Source organism: Prionailurus viverrinus, chromosome C1 (genome assembly GCF_022837055.1).
Source record: "Prionailurus viverrinus isolate Anna chromosome C1, UM_Priviv_1.0, whole genome shotgun sequence".
NCBI classification, from domain to species: domain Eukaryota; kingdom Metazoa; phylum Chordata; class Mammalia; order Carnivora; family Felidae; genus Prionailurus; species Prionailurus viverrinus.
The window spans coordinates 43,046,772-43,071,007 of NC_062568.1; the positions used below are offsets into that span (position 1 = coordinate 43,046,772).

A 24,236-nucleotide genomic window follows, 5' to 3' on the forward strand; every position below is an offset into this window, starting at 1 on the left:
AAAAATATTCATATAAAAACTTAAAAAAAAAAAAAGGACCATATTTGGATTTTAATGTATGATGGTCTTTATTTACAACTTTATTGGCAAAAAAGAAGAGGGAAACATTTAAAACAGTTTAACACAGGGCATTGCAGCTGATTCTGTCAGGTTAAAGAAGGTTCCTTTTATATGTCCATCTAATTGTCCCAAGATATACAATACTGAATCTGCATATGCAGTTTCCTTTATGAAATACAGTGCTCATATTTTAAAGGCAGTCTTTAAAACATATAAATACAAAGAAAATGAAATCACTCATTAAAAACTGCATTAAATGAAAGGTATTTTAAATTTAAATTTATGTTGTTCTTATAATACATGCCCAATGAAAATCAAAAGCTGGAAAAGCAGTTACACTTCCTACTTGAATGGACAGTTACAACAATCATTTTCTGCAATGACCATTATATTTTCAATTTATCATGAACTACTCTGAACTTACTATGAGATGTAGCCAAAGTCAGAAGACAAGACGTAGGGAGAATATTCCTTTTTGGGAGGAGAGTAAGCCCTCCAGAATCAGCATGGGAAATAAACATCCTGTTGAAGAATTCTAGGTGGAAAAAAATTACTGTAGTCAATTTCAACTCATGCCGAGCTGGCTTAATTTTTTCAGACTTGTTTGGTGTCATTCTTCTAAATCAAGTGTGTTTAATTCTTCTTCTAGTTCATCCAAATCTTCCCCAGTAAAAAGATTTTCATCAACAGGAACAGCATCAATGGCTCCATTTTCCTGTCCCTCCCCTTCGTTGTCCTCTTCCAAATCACTTCTTTCACCATTTTCAGCCCTACCTCCGGAAGCTTCACTTAATTTGTTTTCTAAAAATAAATATTGAAATCAATAAGGCCCAGAAACAAAAAACACTATTCCATTAGCAATTGATAGTCACAGACTTGATACTACATTTCTTTTCCTTTTTTCATGAAAGCCTTCCCTAAGATTATTCCACCAAGAACTGATCTTTCTTTTTCTAAGCTTATTTGTGACAATTACCTAGACCCAGTGTAAGGTATGTCTTGTACTATAGACATTTAACTGCTTAACAGTCTATACATTTGAGAACAAGATTTACCTTATACAATTTTGTTTCCTACCTGACCTAGCAATTAGGTTTTAAACGGTCAACTTCCACATATTTTATTTGAATAAATAATTATGGAATCAAAAAATGTTTTAAGCAGCTACTTAGCTTTTGGTTGGGGTAACAGTAGTTAAATCACACTAGTTGTAACGGTGCAAATACATGTGAATCCAAAAACATTTCATCCTGTCATCAAGTTGTGAAAAAAGAACCTAGACTAGGGCTATGCAGCTACTTTTCCTTACAGGCTCGAAAAGACGGAGAAAACAAAAATGCAGTCTTTTTGTGTTCGTGACACCAGTATTTACACAAAGATAATTTTTAATAGCCTAGTGTAGATTTTAGCTATTTCAAACATCTCTGATCACAAAAATCTTAGGGATTATAGCCTTGGAAGTTCTTACAATCATACCTACTGTCACCAAAGTCCTACTTATAAAAGGAGCAAATCGGTCTCCATACTGGCATTAAGACAATATTGTCTTACAGCACTTGGATCTCAGGAAGGCAAGCCAGTTTTTCAAGTTATAACTTGTATTCCTTTATTGTAAAAATAAGTTTTAGTTTTGCTCTCTCAACCTTTGCCTCGATTAGTATTCTTCCTACCTTTTTCTCTCATACTAACCATGCTGAACTTTCACTTCTCTTCAAACTCTTCAGTCATGGCACTATTACATATGTGCTTATTTTTCTCCTCATTCCTCTTATCATCGCAGTCCTGATGAAAACTGGCACCCTGTTCCTACAACTTCTTCCCTAACAGCAACTGAAGAATTATTTCCAGTTCTCATCCTACTTGATTTTTCTGAAACTTCTTTCTTAATTTTCCTCTGTCCTTCTCAGTGTCTTTCCTAAGCTTTCCCTCTTTTGACTACTCCAGAACACCGAGGTCTGCAGTGTGTTCTAGAATGTTCTCGTATCATGAGATCCCAAACTGACTACCTGCACCTCCAAACTCATTTCTGTTCCCTTCTAGTTTCAGCTAATGGCTTCAATATCCACCCAGTCACCCATTTCTACAGCTTCCACTATTCACTATTTCTCTATACAGTCAAACCACACATTTATGTTGCCAGTCTGGTCCCTGCAGGCATCCAAGTTTGCCAGTGTGGTCTAAACTACCCCCTTCCCTCTTTAGACAGAATCCTAGTTCTTCAAATTACACACAAATTAGCATACTTACCATCCTTTTCTGAAGTATATGTGCTGAATCTTTCAAGACTGGCTACAGTAATACCTGTCTCATCTACATCTCTTGGGATATACAGGCTTAAATCTATGTCATTTACACTCACTGAATCATCAACCTTAAAAACACAGAAAAGAAAGTTGTTACTTAGGAGGACAGTTTTCATAAATTACTTGCCTTTTACCTCTGACATTTATCTTAGTGAAACAAAATTTTTACTAATGCCAAGTGAAAACAAATGATTGACAACTGTCAAAATTCATTCCTTTTTCTAAACTTGAGAAAAAGAAAAGCAATGCCATATTTCAAGCTTCTTTCTGACATACAGAATATGATGTTTTTATTTTCAACTCAAAGACAGAAGTCAGAATTTTATACCATACCAAGAATGAATAGTCAGCTACGTTTACCTATAACTAAATGATTCTGCTGTTGTCTCCTGCTTCCTACTCTGTACTTTCTTTTTCAGTATAAAATATTAGAAAACAAACAAATCTTTTTTTTCTTTTAGAGGGAAAATAAAACACATACTTTTTACAGCTAATACATACAGGTACTTAACTGTACCAGTCACTGTTCTAATTTATTAAGAATTATAATTTTATTAATCCATTTAATTCTCACAAGTACCTTGCATGTTTCTATTATAGAACAGTGTGGAGACCTATAGTATAGGTAATTTCTCAGGTTAGAGTCAGGATCTGAACCAATGTCCCAGCGTTGCTACTCTTAACCATGTTACTCTGTTACTTTCTATGGGCTCTCTCCATCAACATGAGCACAAGTGCCAAAGCTTCCTCTTACCTCATCACCACCTGTTCCCTGGGTGTAACGGGTATCATCTGCTTCCTCATCATCATCATCAACCAGCTCAGGACGAAATTCAAACACTTCACGACCACTAATCTATTCAGGTACACAAACATATCAACTCAGGGCAAATTTCAAACATTTCCTGGTTACTGATTTCAGACATACACATGATTAAGTTACAATAAATTTTGCATGGCACAGAAATTATAAAATGAAAGAAAGAATAAAGAATCTATTCGGGTGAGTTTGGGACATACCACTAATGCTTTCCCTGCTTTGAAGTCTGCTTTTCTTCTTTCCATATCTTGCTCAAGCTTATCAATCTTTTCTTGTCTTTTTCTTTTCTTCCATGCAAGAAAAGATTCTAGAGTGATTTTGGTAACATTTGGACCTAGGGCAGAACGCTGCAAAGAGAAAAGAGTTGTTTTTTTTTTCCCCCACCAAATCATCTTTAATAGTATTTAAGAGTTTTCTCTTAATGCAAGTAAGTCTTTACCTGTGACTGTTAAGACATCAAATTTAGAATAAATTGATTCATTTTCATTTTATGTAGCAATGAGCAAAACAAGTGTCCAGAGAGACATTTTTTTAATGTTTATTTTGAGAAACATTAATGTTTATTTTTTTTAATGTTTATTTTGAGAAAGCACAAACGTGCGTGCGGGCGAGGGAGGAACAAAGAGAGGAAGACAGAATCTCAAGGAGGCTCCATGCTGTAAACACAGAGTCTGATGCAGGGCTCGATCTCACAAACTCTAAGATCATGACCTAAGCTGAAATCAAGAGCTGGATGCTCAGCCGACTGAGCCACCCAGGTGCCCCAGAAAAACAAACATTTCTAAATGCAGTAAAATATATTATCCTGAGCTGGATTTCTTTTCAAAATTGAAAGTGAGGAAAACTTGTCAGGAGAAATTGTTTTAATGTAAATTAACTGATGAAAACAAAAAAATATGAAAAACACTATGACAATACCAGGTTTCATCTGTGTTCCTCAGGAGATGAGGAAAAAAAACTAAGCAAAAACATCATCTCCTCAGAGCCAATAATCAAGTAATAAATGTATGGAAAAATAATACTTGCTGACCATCTGCCAGGTATTTGGTACTGAATGCTTTATACACATATACTACCACATTGATCCCCACAAATAAGCGAACAGAAAGAGATTGGAAATTTACCAAAGGTTAACAGCTAATATGTTGTAGAACTAGGATACAAACATTCTCAAATATACCTGACTCTGAAGTCTGTATTTTCTATTATAGCATATTGCCTCCGTTGAGACGCTAAACAATATGACCATTTAAGAACAAATATATATAATCCCAACCTTAGACATTTATACAACGTATTTAGGTTATCCAAAAGAAGGGAAAACTGGATATAATTTGAAATATCCAACCCTAAATCTAGAATTTCCAATAATCTCAACATTTTCCTGTCACTCCCAGAAGCCATATCTAACTCAGTAGCTGTGTCTACTATTTCATGGAGTAAACCTCTTTTGTGCTGAGCCAGAAATGAATAGCGGAAGATTCTCTTCAATGAGACATATTCCCCTCTATCAACAGAGTGAGTGCTTTGAGTCCAGGAATGATGAAAAAACATGAACTGAAAAACTGTAGAAGTTGTCTCCTTTAACACGTTTGATTAGTAAAATAGCTAAAGAATAAGACATCAGGAAAAACATCTAAAACTTCAAGTTCAATCTGAATATTATTTTAATGAATACACTAGTATATCAATCTTACAGAAAGAATTTATTTGATAAGCCAATAGCATTAGAAGTTATTTTATAATCCCAAAATTAATGTCATGATGGGCTGACGATTATGGCTAGGTTTACATTTTAGACATACAAAAAAAAACTAAATAAAAAGTAAGGCAACTTTGGGAAAAGGTCATTTTTTTCCCCCCTTTCATAACATGCTAATGCCCCCAAGTGGTAAATATTATAATTTCCCAACAAATACTGCTGTAGTTACTGCTGTAGTTTCATAGCATAAGAAAATTCTAGTTACCTCTCTTTCAATTAGATCTTCTAATGAAATTTCATCTTCTTTCTCTTCTTTTTTTTTATCTTTTTTCAATACAAATCCAGGAGGAAGTGCATGACGATACATGCAAATATCACCACCTCCAGGGCATACCCAAAACCAGCCATATTTGTTGTTTTCAATAGCTTCAAGGAAATGCTTGCACACCTATAGAGACAATAATATTCACCAGTAGTGGCTCAGCGTAGTCCATTTCCAAGGTAAATGCTGAAGTTTATGGAACAAGTACATTCTTATTCACATCCTTATGCTACTCACTTATGTACAGAGCACACTTTGTACAGAAATGTACATATAATCTTAAAATTCTTAATACAATGGCAAACTCCCTTTAGAGAGGATCTACATAAAATTTTCAACACTGTTCCAAATTCTGTATTATACAAAAGGACATGTCTCAGTTTAGCCTTTGTAAATATACACCCAGTCTGATTTTTAAAGAAGTGAAAAAATATAAATGGTTATAAAAAACTAAAACCAATGATTTTGTTTTGGCTTGATCCTTCTTAAAAACTACATGCAGTAATGATACATTATTTGAATTATTTGAAATTATAGGCAATTTCTCACATCTATGAAGAGAGAAAGGAAGCAAGGTACAAAAGGAACAACAAAGGATACAACTGTATTGAAGCCTCATGTAATAAACTTCAGAAATAAGAAAAACTAACAAACAATACTTTTTTCCCGAAAAAATACAACAGATATAAGTTAAACTAGTATTCAGAATTTTCTAGCACACCACAGTTTTTCACCATAACCTCCCTACAGATAAATATGTGGACATGAATGGAAGGTCTGAGAAACAGGCACCGATTTTTAAAAGTACATTTCCTGGAATACTAGAGCCATTACCTACCCAAAGCTCATTTTGCAATTCATAATGTCACAATATTTTCAACCTTCTTGATTTAAAGTCTACCTAACACTAAAACAGAGTGTTTATCAATTCTCCTTCCATTCATTTTGCACAAAAAAATAAGGAGAGAATTCTTATCTGAATATGTAATTGTATTCATCCATATTTGATAGAAAGTAAAATCACCTTAAAAAATGGTATTTGAAGACTTCAGTCACATGGTTTTCAAAGGTTACTTTTGAATTAAGAATCTAATTTTATATAACTTACACTTGTAAATTCCAAAAACAAAGCTTGATGCACTTTATCTTTATCAAAAGATCCAATAATTTAAAAAATGATCCAGTAAAAAATGGCAGCAAATACCTTGCCACATAATTCTCCCTAATGATAAATATCACAGCAACTCAATTCAAGAAAAGGACATACTATTTGAGTTTTTGGTTTTTTCTTTTCCGCCTCACCGTGCTTCTTGTTCACTACTTCTTCCAGTTTTTTCTCATCCCAATTATCCATAGTATCTAAATAAAAAGAGATATGAAAACTAAATACTATAATTTTATCTACTGTTTGCAAAACATATTGCATATCTCCTGAAACAGGAAAACTGTATCATAAGATTTATGACCTAACACATTTTCTTTAAATTATGCCATAGGTAGGAATAAACAGTGTTATGAAATTATTCACCAAAATCCTACGTAGTTTAGACAAGTAAGAAGGTGGTACTGGAAGAGAAGGTGATTATGTCCATTTAATCAAGGACATAATGCTATAAATTCAGGCTTTATGGAAAACAATTTTATCTATCTATCTATCTATCTATCTATCTATCTATCTATCTATCTATCTATACAAACACAGCCCTCATAAAGACCAAAATATTCTTCAAGTACTAAATATCTTGGTAACAACCAAAAGATAGTTTTAAGAAAAGGTCTTAAAAAAATACCTTTTTCAAGTTCTTCATCTCTTGCATCAATGTAAACACTTCGCTTCTCACACTTTCTCTCCAGAGTCAAGTCATGAGAGAACTTACATTTATCTCCTTTAGTACACTGTCCTTGCTTAAAAAACGCACACACCACAGACTTGGGATCTGCACCTATGTCAAATGGCACACGATATTTGTATTACAACCTGCCAGATCACAAAGTATAGCTTCTATCTGAGATATAATTACTGTTGGTGAACTGGTTATTTTTCTATTCACTGATGTGAGAGGAAAATACCACTTACAAATGACTGTTAAGACATTTCTTTAAAGTCCCTTCTACAGCATTTCATATCTGTATTTGTTTCTTTTATTCTTACCGTTCTTACTCTTATTTCCAGGGGTGGGAAACCAAACAAACTCCTACACATTCCACAGTCATTGTCTAGTTGGAGTCAATGAAGCAGAGACAAAAGAGAAATATACATGGAGGTATACTGCCAAGAGTTTAGAACTTACAATTTATAGAACCATAGGTTTGCCTTGGCCACCACCAAAGAATGGATATTATAAATCAATTAGTGGACTGTCTAATCCTTAATTTTGCCTTAAGTGGGGGGCTAGTAGCTGGAGTTATAGTTGTACAATCACATAGCTGAGCAGATAAACAAAGGACTCATAAAAAAGTCACTGATACAGATTTTGACAAAGGAAGGATCATTTCCATAGCAGACACATCAGCTTATAATCTGAAGAAAATAGACATTAAAACAAATTGACTTTTTTTTTTTTAATTGAAGTATAGTTGATAACACAATGTTACATTAGTTTCAGGAGTACAACCCAGTGATTTGACAAGTCTGTATGCTATGCTCACCACAAGTATAGCTGCCATCTGTCACCATGCAACACTATTACAATACCACTGACTACACTCCCTATGTTGTACCTGTTATCTCCATGACTTATTCATTCCATAAATGGAAGCCTGTACCTCCCACTCCCCTTCAACCTTTTGCCCATCGCCCCCCAGTCCCTTTCCCTCTAGCAACCATCAGTTTGTTCTCTGTAATTTATGGGTCTGTTTCTGCTATTTTTTTTTTTTTTTGTCTGTGTATTCATAAAATAAATTAAGAGTTTTTAACCATGAATATTTGATTTGATATTGATATTGATATTTGGTATTATTTGATAAAAATAATACCCTCACATTTAAAGTTTACCTTTACTTATTTTTTGAGCAGCAACTACAGGTTTGAACAGCTCATTTAGTTCTTGCAATTCTTTCTTCTTGTCATCTTTCTTCAACTTCTTTTCAGCTTCACTTTGTGCTACCTATAATATTCCCAGGTATAATATGTAATTTGATTTCATATAATAAAATTGTTTTCACTATACAATAGTACATTATAGCATCACTAACATAACAAAACATTCACACATGTACACGTACATAGTCCTTACCTCTTAGTATCAGTGTTACAATGGCTTTTCGGTATATATTAAATAGTGTGGTTAAACTTTTAAACGAAACTGCGAGATTTTATATCAGTTGACTTTAAAAAAAATTTATAAATGGTACCATGCCAAGTAAAAAGCATATTCAAAAGCTTACAGCAATAAGCATTTATTAAGCATTTGCTACATGCCCAGCTTTTTTAGTAAGTGGTTCTCACCTGGGATTTTCTTATGACAACCACCCACTCCCCAGAAACATGTGGGTGCGTTTTGAAGATCAGAAATGCCAACATTAGGAAATGCGCAGTCCCACGCAATAAAGAACTGTACCACCCAAAATACCTACAGTACCCTTGTGGGAAAACACTGAGCTAGGTCAATGTGGGAGATTAAACAAAACAAATATGACATATGACACAGTCCCAGGCACACGATTTACATACCTAATATGATTAGAGGATTCATCCAAATATTTATATGTCAGGTCCTATGTTAGATGACAGGGAATACAAAGATGAAAAGATAAAGATGCTTATTTAAAGAAGCTCAGAATTTAGTGGGAAGACAGACATGTCAACAACTATAATATAATATGTGGTTCTCTGGGAACAAGGAATGCCTACCTACATGCCTATAAAAATCAGACTGAGCTAATACTTTATGGATGAATTCTTCTGATGAGCAAGGAAAGGAATGCAGAGTGAGCCAGCCAATGCAAAGATACAGGGACCAGAAGGAACAGGGTATGAGAAACATCAATGAAAAGTTTGGACTGTATCAGTAGGTGACAGGGAAAATTCAAAGGCTTAAAGTAAGTCAATGACATAATCAGACTGTGTTTTATAAAGATCACAATGGCAACTGTGTGAAAAGTGGACTAGAAGGAGCCAAAGAATGGCAAGGAAAATTAGGAGGCTAATGCAACTGCTGTAGGCAAGAAAACACAAGAGCTTAACATAGACATTAGTAGCAAGGATGCAGAAAAGATGAGAGAAGTGAGAGAGAGAGCTCTTAAAGAGGCAGAACTGACACTACTAAGTGACTGACTAGATATAAAATGTAAGCGAGAGGGTGGAGTCTAGAATTATTACATTTATGGTTAGTGCTGTTAAACGAGACAGGGAATACAAGAGGAACGGGTTTCAGGGTAGAAATTAGAGATGAGCTCAGTTTTAGACATACTGAGTACGAGATGCTTACAGAGCATCTGGATAGAGCTAATACTCAGAAGGCAAGTGGACATGGATCTTGGTATCTGGAGAGAGGGTCTGCTTTAAAATAAAAATTTTAGAAACAGCTTATAGATAATTAAAACTTTAGGGTATATGAGATAGGACAGCATGAAGAAGTGACAAGGAAAAAAAAGTGACAAGAGCACAGTTCCCTGAAGAATACCAATATTAAATGAGGCAACAGAACCTTAAAAAGCCTACAAAAGGGTCCAAGAAACATCAAAGAAATAGATAGAAATCCAGCACAAAGAAGTATTCATGGAAGAAGAAATTTTAGGAAGGGAATGACTAAATGCTAGGTTAAAGACATCCCAAATCCTGACTTTGATGATGTGATGGGATGTGTTTAAACAGAAAAATTATAAACCATTTTTTAAAAAGAAAAAATTTAAGTCATTTTATCTTAATGAAAATATCTTTGCTCACTAGGCACATGTCTAACATTTATGGGGCCTAGAGCAAGAGTACAACGGAGGCTTCATAAACCATTTTTGTAAGTTAGAGTATTTGTAAGTTAGAAATCAAGCTAATGCTAAACAAAGTATGGTTTATACCTCTGTTTAAGAAATATACCTTGTGACCTGGAAGGACAGGTTCAAATTTAAAATGCTTAGGTTCCATGGAGTTCTACACTGGAGCATGGCAGCAGTCAACGCCTTCCTCCTCCTCCTCTTCCCACCCTGAATTTCATCCCATCATGTGAGTGCATGAAGGTGGAAGGTATGGGGTAGGATATGGTATGGATTCAGGCTCTGTCCACACTCCTAGCACACACCCTTCTTTTGTCATACATGTGTCACTGAAGTGAACACACACCCTACCTTTGACTACTTCAGGCATATGTGCTACTTGGCAGCACAGATACTCTAAGATAAACATGGGTAACATGACCTCTGCAGGCCCTGAACTATTGTGGAGAGAGATGGTACAAATTCCCTTGACCTCACTGACTCCTTGCCTGTGGGAGAGCTATGTCTGGAGGCGAAAGAGTAGGGTCATCCTCTGCAACACAAGACCTACAGTAGGGTGCCTATTGCCTGGCTCTAACAGCAGGACTGCTGCTCATTTCACAGATAAAAGCCCAGGTACCCAAGAAATTATCAAAAAATATAATCCTGAATGTACTACGAATCCCAATTACCACCACCACGAATGTTATGACTTTCTCAGGTCTATGAAATATAAAATTACCAGTCAATATACTTCCCACAAGTGAAAATATGGAGAGCAGAATAGGATTGAAAAAAGGGATAAGGGAAGAAAAGTGAATTATTTCCACACACCTGTATTACACCAGAAGATTTATGTTATGTTCTCATTTAACGACCATAGGAACCTTACAAGGGTAAGTGCCCTTCCACTGTACACATTAAGACCAGTGTTGCTAAATAACTTGAGATCATATAACAAAGAAGATAGGGGAATTCATACCCAAATTGATCTGACTCCAAGATCTCAGCATGAGTTTTTAGTAAACCAGGCTACTAAATTAGCACCATGGAAGATTAATAGTTTTTGGCTGTGCCTCTATGTTGGAGGCACTAATTTAAAGAGATAATCTGAGTGACAGAAATTTGTTTCAGACTGGGATCACAAATATATATTCTGATATCACAGATGAAAAGAAAAGTATTTCCAAAAGTTAAGAAAAAGGACAGAGTGGTGAAAAAAGTACATTTTAAAAGTAAAGATGCAGGTCTGTAAATTCTTAAATTCAAGAAAGTGAAAGATTTAAATAACTCGAAGAAAAGGGACTAACTTTTTTTGAATGCACTGCCAATAGATAAAATTATTTCAAAATCATATGGAAGAATAAATGCCTAAGGTAGCCAAGAAAAATATAAAAGGAGTAACATCTGGGGGAAAGGACTCCCTTTAATATCTAATAGAATATGTTAGTAGGCCACAAGAATCAAAATCAATGTGACACTAGTTTATGGACATATAATAAATAGAACATAAAAGAGAATCCAGAAATGGATCCTAACATACTTGAGACTTTACTATATGTCAATAGTAGTATCTCAATTCAGTGGTAAATGATGCTGGTATGAGTGGCTATTCATTTGAAAGAAAATTAACTTTGTGACATAAAAATTTATGACAAATTATAGACTGTAAGAAAACATACATGATCTAGTAGTGCAGATTATTTAAAAAATCTAGACATATCTAACAATACAAAAAGTAAAAATTGTTGTATAGCAGATATAATAGAAACATCACAAATTATCTGTAATGCAGACATAAAGTGTCTCTCATAAATGACATGAAAAAGACATCCAGAAAAGTAAAGGATATGAATAGACAAGTCAGAAAAGTACAAACCCAGACAGTCAACAACCATATGAAAAGATACTCAAACAAAACAAAAACATACCAAACCAAAACAAAAGATACTCAAACTCCTAGTAGTGAGGGAAACAAAGTAAAAATGAGATCTCATTTTATACTTACCAGATTGGAAAACCTTAAAAAGAACTTTAGTATCTATAACTCATGTACTGAAAATGAAAATGTGAAGTATTACAATCTCTACAGAAAGGGACATAATTTATTGAATTAGAAATCCATTTCCTTTGGAAGAAAAAATGAAATCCATTTCCCTTGATCTAGAAATGTGTCATAGATAATTTACGCCACAGAAAAAAAAGCACAAATGCCTATAAGAACACATGTACAAGGATACTTCTTGCAGAATTGTTCTTAGTGTCAAAACGCTGGAAACAAAGGGATCATTTATAAATAGTTGAAACAGATGGATATAGTACATCCACATCCTAGAACAGTACGCAGCCATTAGAATAAATTAGAGCTATATCAAAATGGCTTGGAGGAATATCTAAGAGGTATTGCTGAGTAACAAAGGGAAGATGCAGAAAAGTTTTAGAGGATTACATTTTGAAATACAATTACCATGCCAAATACTTTTATCCGTAACAGACGCCTTATTACATTCATATGAAGAAAATGCAGAAATTTAAGTTATTTACCTGACGTGGATTTTGTTGACCAAACTTAACTTGGTGAGTGACAGCCTTGATAAATTTCTGTTGCTTTGCTCCTTTCTTATTCTTTAGACCAAAAGTTTTATCCTGAATGAAAAAGAGTACAGAAATAACTTAGCAATTTATATTATTTTTTATCTGTTTTTTCAGTCATATCTAAAAGTCATTCTTTCATTTAATTATTGGTAAGAAAACTATTCCTTCTTATGCTATATAGACATGCAAAACGCTAAAACATCAAGTCAAGGCAACATATGACCCAGGATTCTTTACAATTTAATACATACTTATCATTACTAAACCTGTTACTCTATGATGCTTTTTCCAAAGTCTGTTTCTGAATATAAATTCTGGATGTGCAGAATTGTGATACATGACAAGATGACCTACAGTCAAGTAAGTTTAAGAAAATGCTTGGTTAACAGTATTTTTAATTCTTAAGCGTACAATATCTTAGAGCCTTTACCAGAAGGGATATAGTTAGGAGCAATTCCACATCTTATTTTACCTCAGAATGCATTCTTCTCAGAGTATCCTACAGGATTGTGTAGTACTGAACACATTTTGGGAAATACTGCATAAGATGCATTAAGTTCTGCACTGTTTTGTTCTGTTTTGGTAAGTTATCTTTTCAAAACAACTTTTTTTAAAGTTTATTTTTAGTAATCTCTACACCCAATGTGGGGCTCAAACTAACAACCCCACAATCAAGAGCTGCATGCTGAGCTAGCCAGGAGACCTTCAAAACAGTTAAATTTATAGAACTCAAATTACTGAAACGTACACATTCCTAGCTGTTGTTAATATGGAAATACTAAAATTGAGGTATACCTAACTAAAAGCGATACCTTATTTAAATTTGGAATATTAATATAGTAATTTGTGAAAGCTATTAATATGATAGCAGCTATCACATATGGAATGCTTATTATGTGCAAGGCACTGATGATCTTTGGCTATCTATTCATAAGCATTTAGTACAAAAACATTCAGAAGCCACTCTACAAGTCTGAGTGTGTATTTGAGTAGGTATAAGCTAAGGAATGCCATGGAGTGCCAGAAACCGCCAGAATCTTGGAAGACCCAAGAAAAGATGTTTTCCTAGAGCTTTGAGAGGGAGTATGACCCTGCTTACACCTTGATTTTAGACTTCTAGCTTCCACATCTGTGAGAAAATAAGTTTCTGTTGTTTTAAGTCACCCAGTTTGTGGCAATTTGTTACAGCAGCCCTAGGAAACTAATACAGGAGGCTTGCTGTGTGGGTTCCATCCTTAGATGAATGGGTGGCAAGGCTGTCAGGAAATCACCAAATACTGGTATCTGAAGTCTTTTTTTTTTTTTTTTTTTTTTTTTTTTAATGGCTTTTCTGTTTCTCAGAAGGATCCTCTGCCTAGGAGTGCATTAAGCCTGACTAAAGATCTTGAGAAGGGAGCGGGTGAGAGAGAGTGTCTCTTAGGTCATTTCACTGCACAGACTCCTTTCAGTCTCATATTTTAACCACCCCCACTCCTACTCTCCCCTCCACCTCCTTTGTGCCTAGAGTTCCAGAAACATAGGCTTCTTGATTTATTCCACCCCTGATTTTTCATTGGGAAAATTATCTGGCTTAGTCTTTGTAGATAAGAACCATCAGCTACTTCTAAGACTTGTAACCCTCAGTTTCCAGCCTCTCATCTTCTGCATTAACCAGTGCCTCCCATTATTGAGTTTTTCCAGAATTCTGCAGAGCAAATCCACTTGGTTCTTAACGACACAATCCTAGGTGGCACTCAGGCCTGAATGCTCTGTTCTACTGAGCCAGTTACCCACTTATCCATACACTACCAAACTTTGTAGGTTGAGGTTGAAATAGAAGTTTAATTTGTTTTAGTGTTTATTTTTTAGAGAGAGAGAGAGTGAGAAAGCGCATGCAAGTGGGGAAGGGGCAGAGAGAGAGAGGGAGACACAGGATCTCAAGCAGGCTCTACACTCAGGGCAGAGAGCCCGAAGCAGACCTGAACTCACAAGCCATGAGGATCGTGACCTGAGCCAAAGTTGAACACTTAAACAATTGAGCCACCCAGGTACCCCTATATGTTTAATTTTAAAATGGAGTTTGCATCTCTTTCTCATTCTCGGTTACGGGTGGGTTTGAAAAAGGAAGAGGCAAAAAGGTCTTTACTTTTGAAAGGGACCTGAGACCCTCTGAGAGGAATTTAGTCTGAAATAAATGGACTATTTTGAAGCCTTTATTTTGGTATTATTTCTGAGGAAAGGGACAAGATAATAGGAAGAAAGTATTATAGGTAAAGAATACCTATGTGGACAAGTTGGAAAAGAACAACAGTATTGATAGGATTAGTATGTGAAGACATTCCAACACAACATAACTTTGCAGAATCTCAGAATCAATAAAATAGATCAATGTTCTTAAGACTACAAGTTGAAGAGGGGTTTAGCTCTACAAAGTTCTCTTTTTATTCATTCATCACATCTATATCCATCCATATATCAAAATTTCACTTTCCCCTACTTAAATTTCCATTCTCGTGTTTTAATATCCCATATTACAAAATTCTACATGAATTTTCTATAACCCATGTATATATAAAAAAAAGATAGAAGGTGGGGAGCCTGAGTGGCTCAACTGGTTAAGTGTCCAACTTCGGCTCAGGTCATGATCTCACGGTTCTTGAGTTCAAGCCTCACATTGGGCTCTGTGCTGACAGCTCAGAACCTGGAGCCCGCTTCAGATTCTGTGTCTCTCTCTACCTGCTCTCCGCAGCTTACACTCTGTCTCTTGCATTGTCACAAAAATAAAAAAAACATTAAAAAAAAATTTTTTTAAAAAAGAAGGTACATACAAGCTGAAATTGAGTTTTTTAATGGCTGGTTTTCCTTGTTTTTAGGTAAGAAAATTTAACATTCAATTCATTAAGAAGGAAAGATGGTCAAGTATAACGTGACATATGAAGAGAGGTGAGGACATACATCAACTAGTGTGAAATGCCATACTTTCCTTTTACAAAAAGTGAGCTCTCATGGGGGGCAGGGAAGATGGAAAACCCTAGATAAAAAGAAATCAGTATCAAAAGTGCAACAGCATCTACATATGCCTCGCCAGAGAAAAGCATAACTGGAGTTCAAACCATGCCCCAAACGTTAACGACAGAAAATGAACAAACTATGAATAAACAAGGCCAAATATCAAGGCAGATACTGACATATAAAGATTTAGGAAAGACAAAAGTCCTCTAAGGGGACTTGACCAGCTAGAAAGAAATACTCATGACAACAGATTCTAGTGGAGGTATATAAGCTCCAGATCCCTGAAGAAAAACAGTTTTTCAGGTTTAATTACACTGCTTTAGCACATAATTAACCAGCCTAAGAGATAATGAATGAGTTGTGTTTTTAAAGTCTCTAATTAGGTTGGAGCTCAGAAATTATTTTTTCCACGGAGACAGGGGACACATCCATTTAGCATTCACGAAACCTAAACACCTCAATATTATTTTACTGAATCCTCTTAACGATTCTATGATGTACTATTATCTCACTCCGTAAATGTGGATACTGAAGCTCAGAAATCTTCAATAATTCTTAAGTCAGACTGTATAGTGTGACGATTTATGAGTTCTGGAGTCAGACTGCCAAAGTTCTAATCTCAAACAAAACTGGGCAAATTACCTTCTTTGCCACAGTTTTCTTATTTATAAAGTGGGTCCCACTCTAACCTCTTAGGATTGTTATGAAAGTTAAAAGATTCACTATAAAGAAGTCGTATAGCACACTGGTTAACAGTAAGGACTCTGCAGCCAGACCTACAGGGTTGAAATCCTGGCTCTGCCAATGGCCAGTTTAGTAACCTTGGGCAAATTGCTTAATCTCTGTTCCTGTTTCCCCAATTATAAAAAGGGTAATAATACTTATCTTACTGAGAGAATTAAAGAAGCTGCATAAGTTTATCACTTGTAGATGGCTGTCTTCTCTCCTTTCTCCAACACATCGATAACTATGTCTGGCTCAGTAAGAGTTAACTATTAAGTGACACAGATGATATGCGAACCAAGGTATATTTGACTCCAAGCAAAGTCTTTGTTCTTCCCACTGTGAAAAACTATTTCCCAGAGAAACCTAATTAGGTTATTGTGCAGGTTGGTACAAAAAAAGCTTTCTGAATACCACATTGTTGATCTGGGGTATCAACAACACCTAGTGAAAATAGAATGGTTTATAATTTGGAATACTTTAAAAGGACTTTCTCCCTTTTTCTTGAATTTAGGACAAACACTTACCTGAAGATTATCCTGGATTTGGGGGTCTGGGGAATATGAGACAGGAAGACTGGAGGTTACAATCAAATCCAAATCATGGTTAAAATAAAACAAATAGTCCTCACTGGATCAATAAGGCCCCAAAAGTTAGGTTATAAGGAAGGAACAGTGTGTGTAGGTGTCTGTGTGCGTGTTTCAGATTTGGGAAACTGAATACAAAGGAGTTTAGAAAACAGGTAGTATTTCTTAAAAAAGGATGGCTCCCTGAGGATCCACAGCCTTAACATTCAGTGAACTCCAGACTTCATTTAAAACTAACCCTTTCTGGGGCATCTGGGTGGCTCAGTTGGTTAAACATCTGACTTTGGCTCAGGTCATGACTTCAAGGTTCATGGCTTAGAGTCCTGCATCGGGCTTTGTGCTAACAGCTCAGAGCCTGGAGCCTGCTTCAGATTCTGTGTCTCCCTCTCTGTCTGCCCCTCCCCCGCTCACACTCTGTCTCTGTCTCTCTCTCAAAAATAAATAAACATTAAAAAAAACTGAGCCTTCTTCCCTTTCCCACCTTATTATATATTCATGCTTCTTTTACAGCCAGCCTCCACTCCTTAAACAAGATATCTGAAAAAAGGAAGGGTTTGGGAAAGCAGGTCAATACTGACTAGTGCTCCAAGATAACTGTGGTCTACCTTTTGGGTCACTAGAGTAAATAGAGGCTAGCATTGTTTTATTTCATTAATTGGTCATGTTCACCCACCGCCGCCCCCCCCCCCCCCCCGTACTTACTGTCTAATGTATTTTTGTTGTCCATTCATACAAGAGATATTCTGCAGCTGGTTAATCTAGCTTCAAGTAATCAACAGTTGATTTGGACTTAAGTTTTTCATTGGCAACCAATCATTTCTCTTCCTCCATCCTTCACACATCTAGATCCCATCTCTATAGGTGTCTTATTACTACTTCCTTGCTGCTACAAGTCCTTGGCTGGATATCCTTTATTTATTTGTCCCAAACACAAAGATTATTTCTCTCTTTCCATAATCAAACCCTTTATTTCTCAAAGCTGACTTCAGTTTATTAAATGTTAGCTATAAGAAAGCAAATGCTATATGCCATTTGGGACAACTGCATGAACGTCTAACAGAACCATAACCTTTTCGATATACTCATTTCAGAAAAAAAAATACCTATTAATCCAAATGAATTCATAAATTTTGGGAGGTTTAAAGAAGGAAAGAAAAAATGTAGGCAATAGAAAGAAATTATTTCAAGTGACAGTATAGGTCAGTCTGATTATTTCTCCTAACTAGTTCTTATTTATAATACTAATAAATAATAGTAGCTGCCATTTATTGGGTATGTATCATATGTCAGGTATTTTACATGTCATCTCATTTAACCCATGAATCATATAACTCTGTAATACAGAAATTCACTCAATTTTGCTGATGAGAGGTACATCAGTTTTAGCTCCGGATAATCAATTTTTATCCTTAACCCCATGCACTAACCATCAAGACATGCTAGGGCTTTAGCAAAGTTAAAAAAAAAAAAAAAAAAAAAAAGGCACCTATTATAGTATTTAACAAAAAGGAATATATTATTTCCTAACTAGGCTGGGTAACAGAATTTTCTCTATAAATCTAGTTTTACAACAAATGATAAAACTTAACACTAATTCACAGTATTGTTGTACCTCTCGAGTGGTAGTAAATATCCATGCAACACACTTCCATCTGCAAAACCTTACATCCATTAAAATAAAAAAAATTTTAAAAAGGTGCTCATCATTTATGATAAATGGGAGTGGGGGGGGACAGGCTAAGTTCACCACTCTGTTAGGGTTTTTTTTGTCAGTTAAAGAATGAAAGAATGCAACTGTCTTAATTTTGTTTTTTTCTTTGGCTAAGTCTTCATTAATGAAACTAAGGCTGCTTCCTCTTTACTTTAAGAATAACCTTGTACAAGATGAACAAAGCCATTATCGACATTCCTAGTTGATAAATACTATCAATGACTTTCATTCACAATTACTTAAAACAAAAATACTCCTACCAATTACAAATGAAACAAATAACTACATAGAGTTAAAGCTCACTAATACATGAGGTACTTTGTCAGGTAACATTTAATTTCTTATCTACAAGGAAATTTCACTTTGTATCATGTTAATTCATTCTCAGTAAAGAAAACTGACAAGTAAAATGTCACCCCTAAAATATCCTTGGTTTACACAGCACTGAATGCTAGCAGATCACCATTCCCAGGGATCTACTTAAGTGCCAGTAGTCCAGATTGTTCAAAACGATAATACTAGACACAGATGTGAAGATGACAGTCAGTCTGCCTTTAAAGTTCTGGCTATGTTGCTTCCTCACAGTTCTAAATAGTACAAATTGGCAATTAGAATACAGGTTCTGCTTCAGAATTGGAACTTGGCCAAGATTACTAGAATTCTTTATAGGCAGGTTAAACCAGCAACGTTAAAAATTATGTGAAAAGAAACAAACACAAGTACTGATTAAGTTTATACTATGCAGCCCTGAGCGCTTTCATTGCTATTTTTCACGGCTGTAAATACCAAATATTAAAAATAGTAAACATTTATAAATAAACTTATCATTTCAAAACACCCAACAGGCATTTTGGTCGGGCTGTAGTAAAAAGTGACGATTCCACAAAGACTGTCCATTATTCCGATATACCACACGCAGAAAAATGGTCATGTTTTTTTCCAGTTACATCCAAAGCTCAGGAAGAACTACTTAAAACTCACTGATGGTTCACTCTCTTCAGAAACTCACTAGCAGTCGTTGGAAGGCAAACACAACACATTCAAGAACGTCAACAGTATTCTCTGCCATTAAAGAGCTATATAGGTTCAGTGCGCTAAATGAATATATATAATAAATTCAGATACGACACAACACAGCTAGTGACATTGAAACGTAATCTCTTCAAGCACTGTCGATGTAATTTACAACGTATATATCAAGAGCTATGTACAAATCGGTGGGCTGAGACCTTAAAGAAACCTCCACTCTCTATGCAATTTGTACCAGTTTAGAAATGGATCGGAAAACCACGAAATGGTAACTTGTTGGCTCGAAAGAAGTAACTAGTACTTCTAAATGTTAGGTAAAAAAAGAACACAAAGCTCGTCCTGAGCCGGCCTGCTAGAAGGAGTCTAGCCCGACCCCATTCAGCGTACTTTTTAAAAACACAAGCCTAGAAACGTCTTCAATTTTAAGGACTGGAGAAGGACAAAATCCCTGAAGCGGGCACTGGAGTGGGGGTGCCCTCTTGAACCGGGGTCGGCGAAGGCGGGCGTGTGGGCGGAGAAGCAAAGCAAAGGCTGGGTGCGGGGGCGCCAGCAGCGTCACTATAGCGATGAGAGGTAGCGAGCTTCATCACGGGGCTGGAGAAGGGGCAGTGGGCTACACAGAGCCAAACAGAGGGACACGTCGCCCCGGAAGACGCGAGCAGGAGCCATGGAGCGGGGGACCAGGAGGCTGCTTCCCTGAGGGCTCGCAGCATGAGTGGGGGAGGGGGGTTGGGTACTCACTTCAATAATCTTCTCCTTCTTTTTCTGCTCCGCCTTTTTGCTGCCCCCGGCCTGAGCCTGTTTCTTGGGGGGCATTGCGGAGAGAGGTGGCACCGGCCAGACTTAAGCGCAGCTGGACACCGTCAGGGGATCTGGCCCCGCGGCAGGAGGAAGAGGACACGGGCCTCCGTCGCCGCCGCACCGCACGGAAAGCGAGGCGCTCACTCACCACAGAAATGCGGCCTTTGCGACAGGTCGGTGCCGCAGAGCATGGTGGGTAGCGAGGAGCGGAGCCCGGAAGTGGAGCTGCGCGTGCGCTTGTGCCGCGGCAGGCCTGGAGGGGGCAGGGAAGGGACGTGGGAAAATGACTTGGCGTCACTTGTGATGTCGCTCATCCACCTGGCTCTCTAGGTTGTGGCAGGCCTCAGGATCAGTGGGGCGAGCTGGTTGGTGCCGGCTGCGCTTGGGTCCTTCCTTCGCGTTCTTTTTCGCTGAAGATGGGAGATTCTTTTATCCTGCTTGTTCGGTTAACGGTCGCCCTTACTGTCTCTATCCTGAATGATCGCGGAGCAGCCACCAAAACTCAGGGCCAAACTATGCAGTTACTTTCTTCTCGTGCACAGATGGAACAGGGCCAGTCGGCCGGCGAGCACAGCATGCTTCAGGTTCCTGTGAAGGTTTATAAAGAAATGAAAAAGTTTCATTTGAAGGGCGCCAGGAGTAACCTCCCAGAGAAGGGGAACTTGAAATCTTTTGATGTCCAATACTTAACAAGTTATTTTCAGATTTTAGGAAAGTGCCTAGATGAAACCTAAAAACCCAAATTTAATGTGAAATTAACCAAACGTAGTTTGTGTGTGAAGAGCACATCTCAACAGCTTTCATGAAGTGCTTGAAAGTCTGGGAACTACTGGGAACACTGCACACATTATTTTATTTAGTTATTACAAGGACTTTGAGGTAGGAATTGTTACTATTTGCATTTTATAGATGAAGTACAGAAAGGAAGGCACATGCCCAAGGTCATAGTAAAGGCTGAGACAGGGATTTAAACTCTGAAGTCTAAATTCCTATCACTAACATTACAAAAGTGGTCTTGTTTGAAAAAATACTTGAATGAGTGATTGGTGCCCATTAATATTTATATAAACCAAAATGCTATTTAAAAAAAAATATATAATGCTTGGCTGTTATTGTTCCATGATTATTAAACTGTTTTTGTTAGGAAGTATTGTCGTGCCCGGAGTCATCTTTATAGTTAAAGGTTTTAAATCTCTTTTTGGTGCCTGGGTGACTCAGTCGGTTAAGCGTCCAAGTTCAGCTCAAGTCATGTTACCGCGGTTGGGGTTGGTTGATGGGTGAGTTCCAGCCCTGCATCATGCTCTCTGCTGTCAGCGCAGAGCCCACTTCAGATCCATTGTCTCCCTCTCTCTCTGCTCCTCCCCTGCTCTTGCTCATGAGTGCACTCTCTCTCTCAAAACTAAAACTAAAGCATTACAAAATTAAAATCTTTTCCATTAATTTCCATAAGAAGAGAACTAGGAATCTCCTTACTTACTGCAATTGATTATTTGAATAGTAGCTTTCTATGTTAAGATAGATAATGTTGAAGTGTGTATATACAGAGCTTCCTGAACTTATGGTTATGTCCTGATAAACCCATGGTAAGTTGAAAATATCGTCTAAGTTGAAATGCACATAATGTATTTAATCTCCTGATCATTATAGTTTAGCCTAGCCTACCTTAAACGTGCTCAGGGCACTTACATTAGCTTACAGTTGGGCAAAATCATCTAATGCAAAGCCTATTTTATAATAAAGTATTGAATAGCTCATGCGATCTATTGAATGTTGTACTGAAAGCATAAAAACAGAATGGCGTGATCATGTGGCTGACCAGGAGCTGTGGCTGCTGCTTCTGCCTAGCTTCAGAAGAGAGTATCTTATCACATAAACGCCTAGGAAAAGATCAAAACTGAAAATTTGAAGTATGGTTTCTGCTGAATGCATATCAGTCTTGTATCATTGTAAAGTCAAAAAATTGTAAGTGAAACCATCATAAGTTGGGGACTGTCTGTGTATACACTCATGAAATTTACTTCATCTGGTCTCTTGTCTCAGGTTGATGGACTATGCTGTCTTTTACTTACTTATTTACTTCCTTGTTTATCTTTTGTTCTTGTAGTTGTTCTTAGAGCACAGAGGGACCCAGCCTGCTTCCCCCTTTATTGTGTTATAATCAGTTTGATTCTTTGGAGATCCTCTCCTTTAAGACTTCCTGTAGGGGTGGAATGTAGTTGCCTTAATTTATTCTTTTTTTTTTTTTTTTTTTTTTTTTTTTTTAGTGCTTTCAAAGATACACTTTGGGTCCTTTGTTTTTTGAAGAATTTTTACTGGCAATCATGAAACTAATGAATAATAATAAGTAACAAGTATAGGGAAAATACAAAGAATCTAGAATGTCATAAATTATAACAGTCGCCCCAGGCTCATAATTCTGTTTTTTAAAAAAATGTTTATTATTTTAGAGAGACAGAGCATGAGCAGGGGAGGGGCAGAGAGAGAGGGAGACACAGAATCTGAAGCAGGCTCTAAGCTCAGAGCTGTCAGCACAGAGCCCAATGCAGGGCTCAAACCCGTGAACTGTGAGATCTTGACCTGAGCCGCAGTCAGACCCTTAACCGACTGAGCCACGCAGGCACCCCCAGGCTCATAATTCTTATTATACCTTCTGCCTATAGCCTTTGCTTTTGTTTCTGCCCTGAAGTTGTGATATGTAGAGAAAAAAAGATCCTTCCTGGCCTCAGGTGGAAATATATACATTTCTAAATGTGGTATCTTCTCTGATAGTTCTCTCCCTCTCATAGTTATTCCTTCACAGATTAGAAATAAGTCTCAGTCAATGAATTCACTATTTTCTGAAATAAGGTAATTCTTGTTTGCGGTCTCTAATAGAAAATGGCAATAGGAGTAGGGATGACCTTCTACTCTATTTCTTCATAATTCAAAGTGAACTTCCACTAAATGAAGTTTGATGTTGTAGTCTGGGGTTACAAATTCAAATGCCCAGAAGGCAGGGATATAAACTTGGGTGTCAAGATGAGTGAAATACATTAGGGAATAGTGGGACCAGGACCAAACCTGAAGTAAATGCCCACCATAAAAGAGCTCAAAAAAAAAAAAAAAAAAAGATGCAAAAAAATGTCTGGCTGATTTGAGGGACAGGCTGAGAATTTACTGCCTTGGATACCATTCCCAAAACTACATCTTTAGAAGACATCAGAATGTATTTTTCAAACCTGAGTCACTAGGCTCTAGGAGATTTGGTATTGAAGTAGAATTTTTTTTTTTTTTTTTTTTTTTTTTTGCTACCCAACATCCAAAGGTCCTTTCTGACCATAGTTGATAATACTGTTTTGTATACTTGAAAATTGCTGAGAGTAGTTGATCTTAAAAGGTCTCTCACACATACAAAAGAAGTAACTATGTGAGGTGAATGTGAGGTGAGATGAATGTGTTAACTAATTTTATAGTAGTAATCACTTTACAGTGTATGCATAAATCATGTTGTACACCTTAAACTTACACACTGTTATATGTTACTTGTACCAATAAAAATGGGGGAAGAAAGAGAAAGGGGTAGAGATCCAAGATCGAAAACAAAGCAAAGGTCCTCCCTGTGTGTGTATGTGTGAGCGAGAAATTCCCCATTACATTAAAATTCCTACTTTACCAGCTAAAGGGGGCAAGTTTTTCCTTTTC

At 36.6% G+C, this 24,236-nt stretch overlaps 1 protein-coding gene across 1 annotated transcript; it reads right to left on the minus strand.

Moving 5' to 3' along the window:
- Nucleotides 1-43: 43 nt before the first annotated feature.
- ZC3H15 (zinc finger CCCH-type containing 15) lies at nt 44-20,773 on the minus strand. The gene is made up of 10 exons (XM_047872122.1): nt 20,496-20,773; nt 12,663-12,764; nt 8,203-8,314; nt 6,998-7,150; nt 6,475-6,566; nt 5,151-5,333; nt 3,384-3,530; nt 3,118-3,219; nt 2,308-2,431; nt 44-861 (listed from the first exon to the last, which is right to left on the minus strand). The coding sequence occupies exons 1-10, from the start codon at nt 20,568-20,570 to the stop codon at nt 671-673; spliced, it is 1,281 nt and encodes a 426-aa protein (XP_047728078.1). The 5' UTR covers nt 20,571-20,773; the 3' UTR covers nt 44-670.
- Between the last annotated feature and the right edge of the window lie 3,463 nt (nt 20,774-24,236).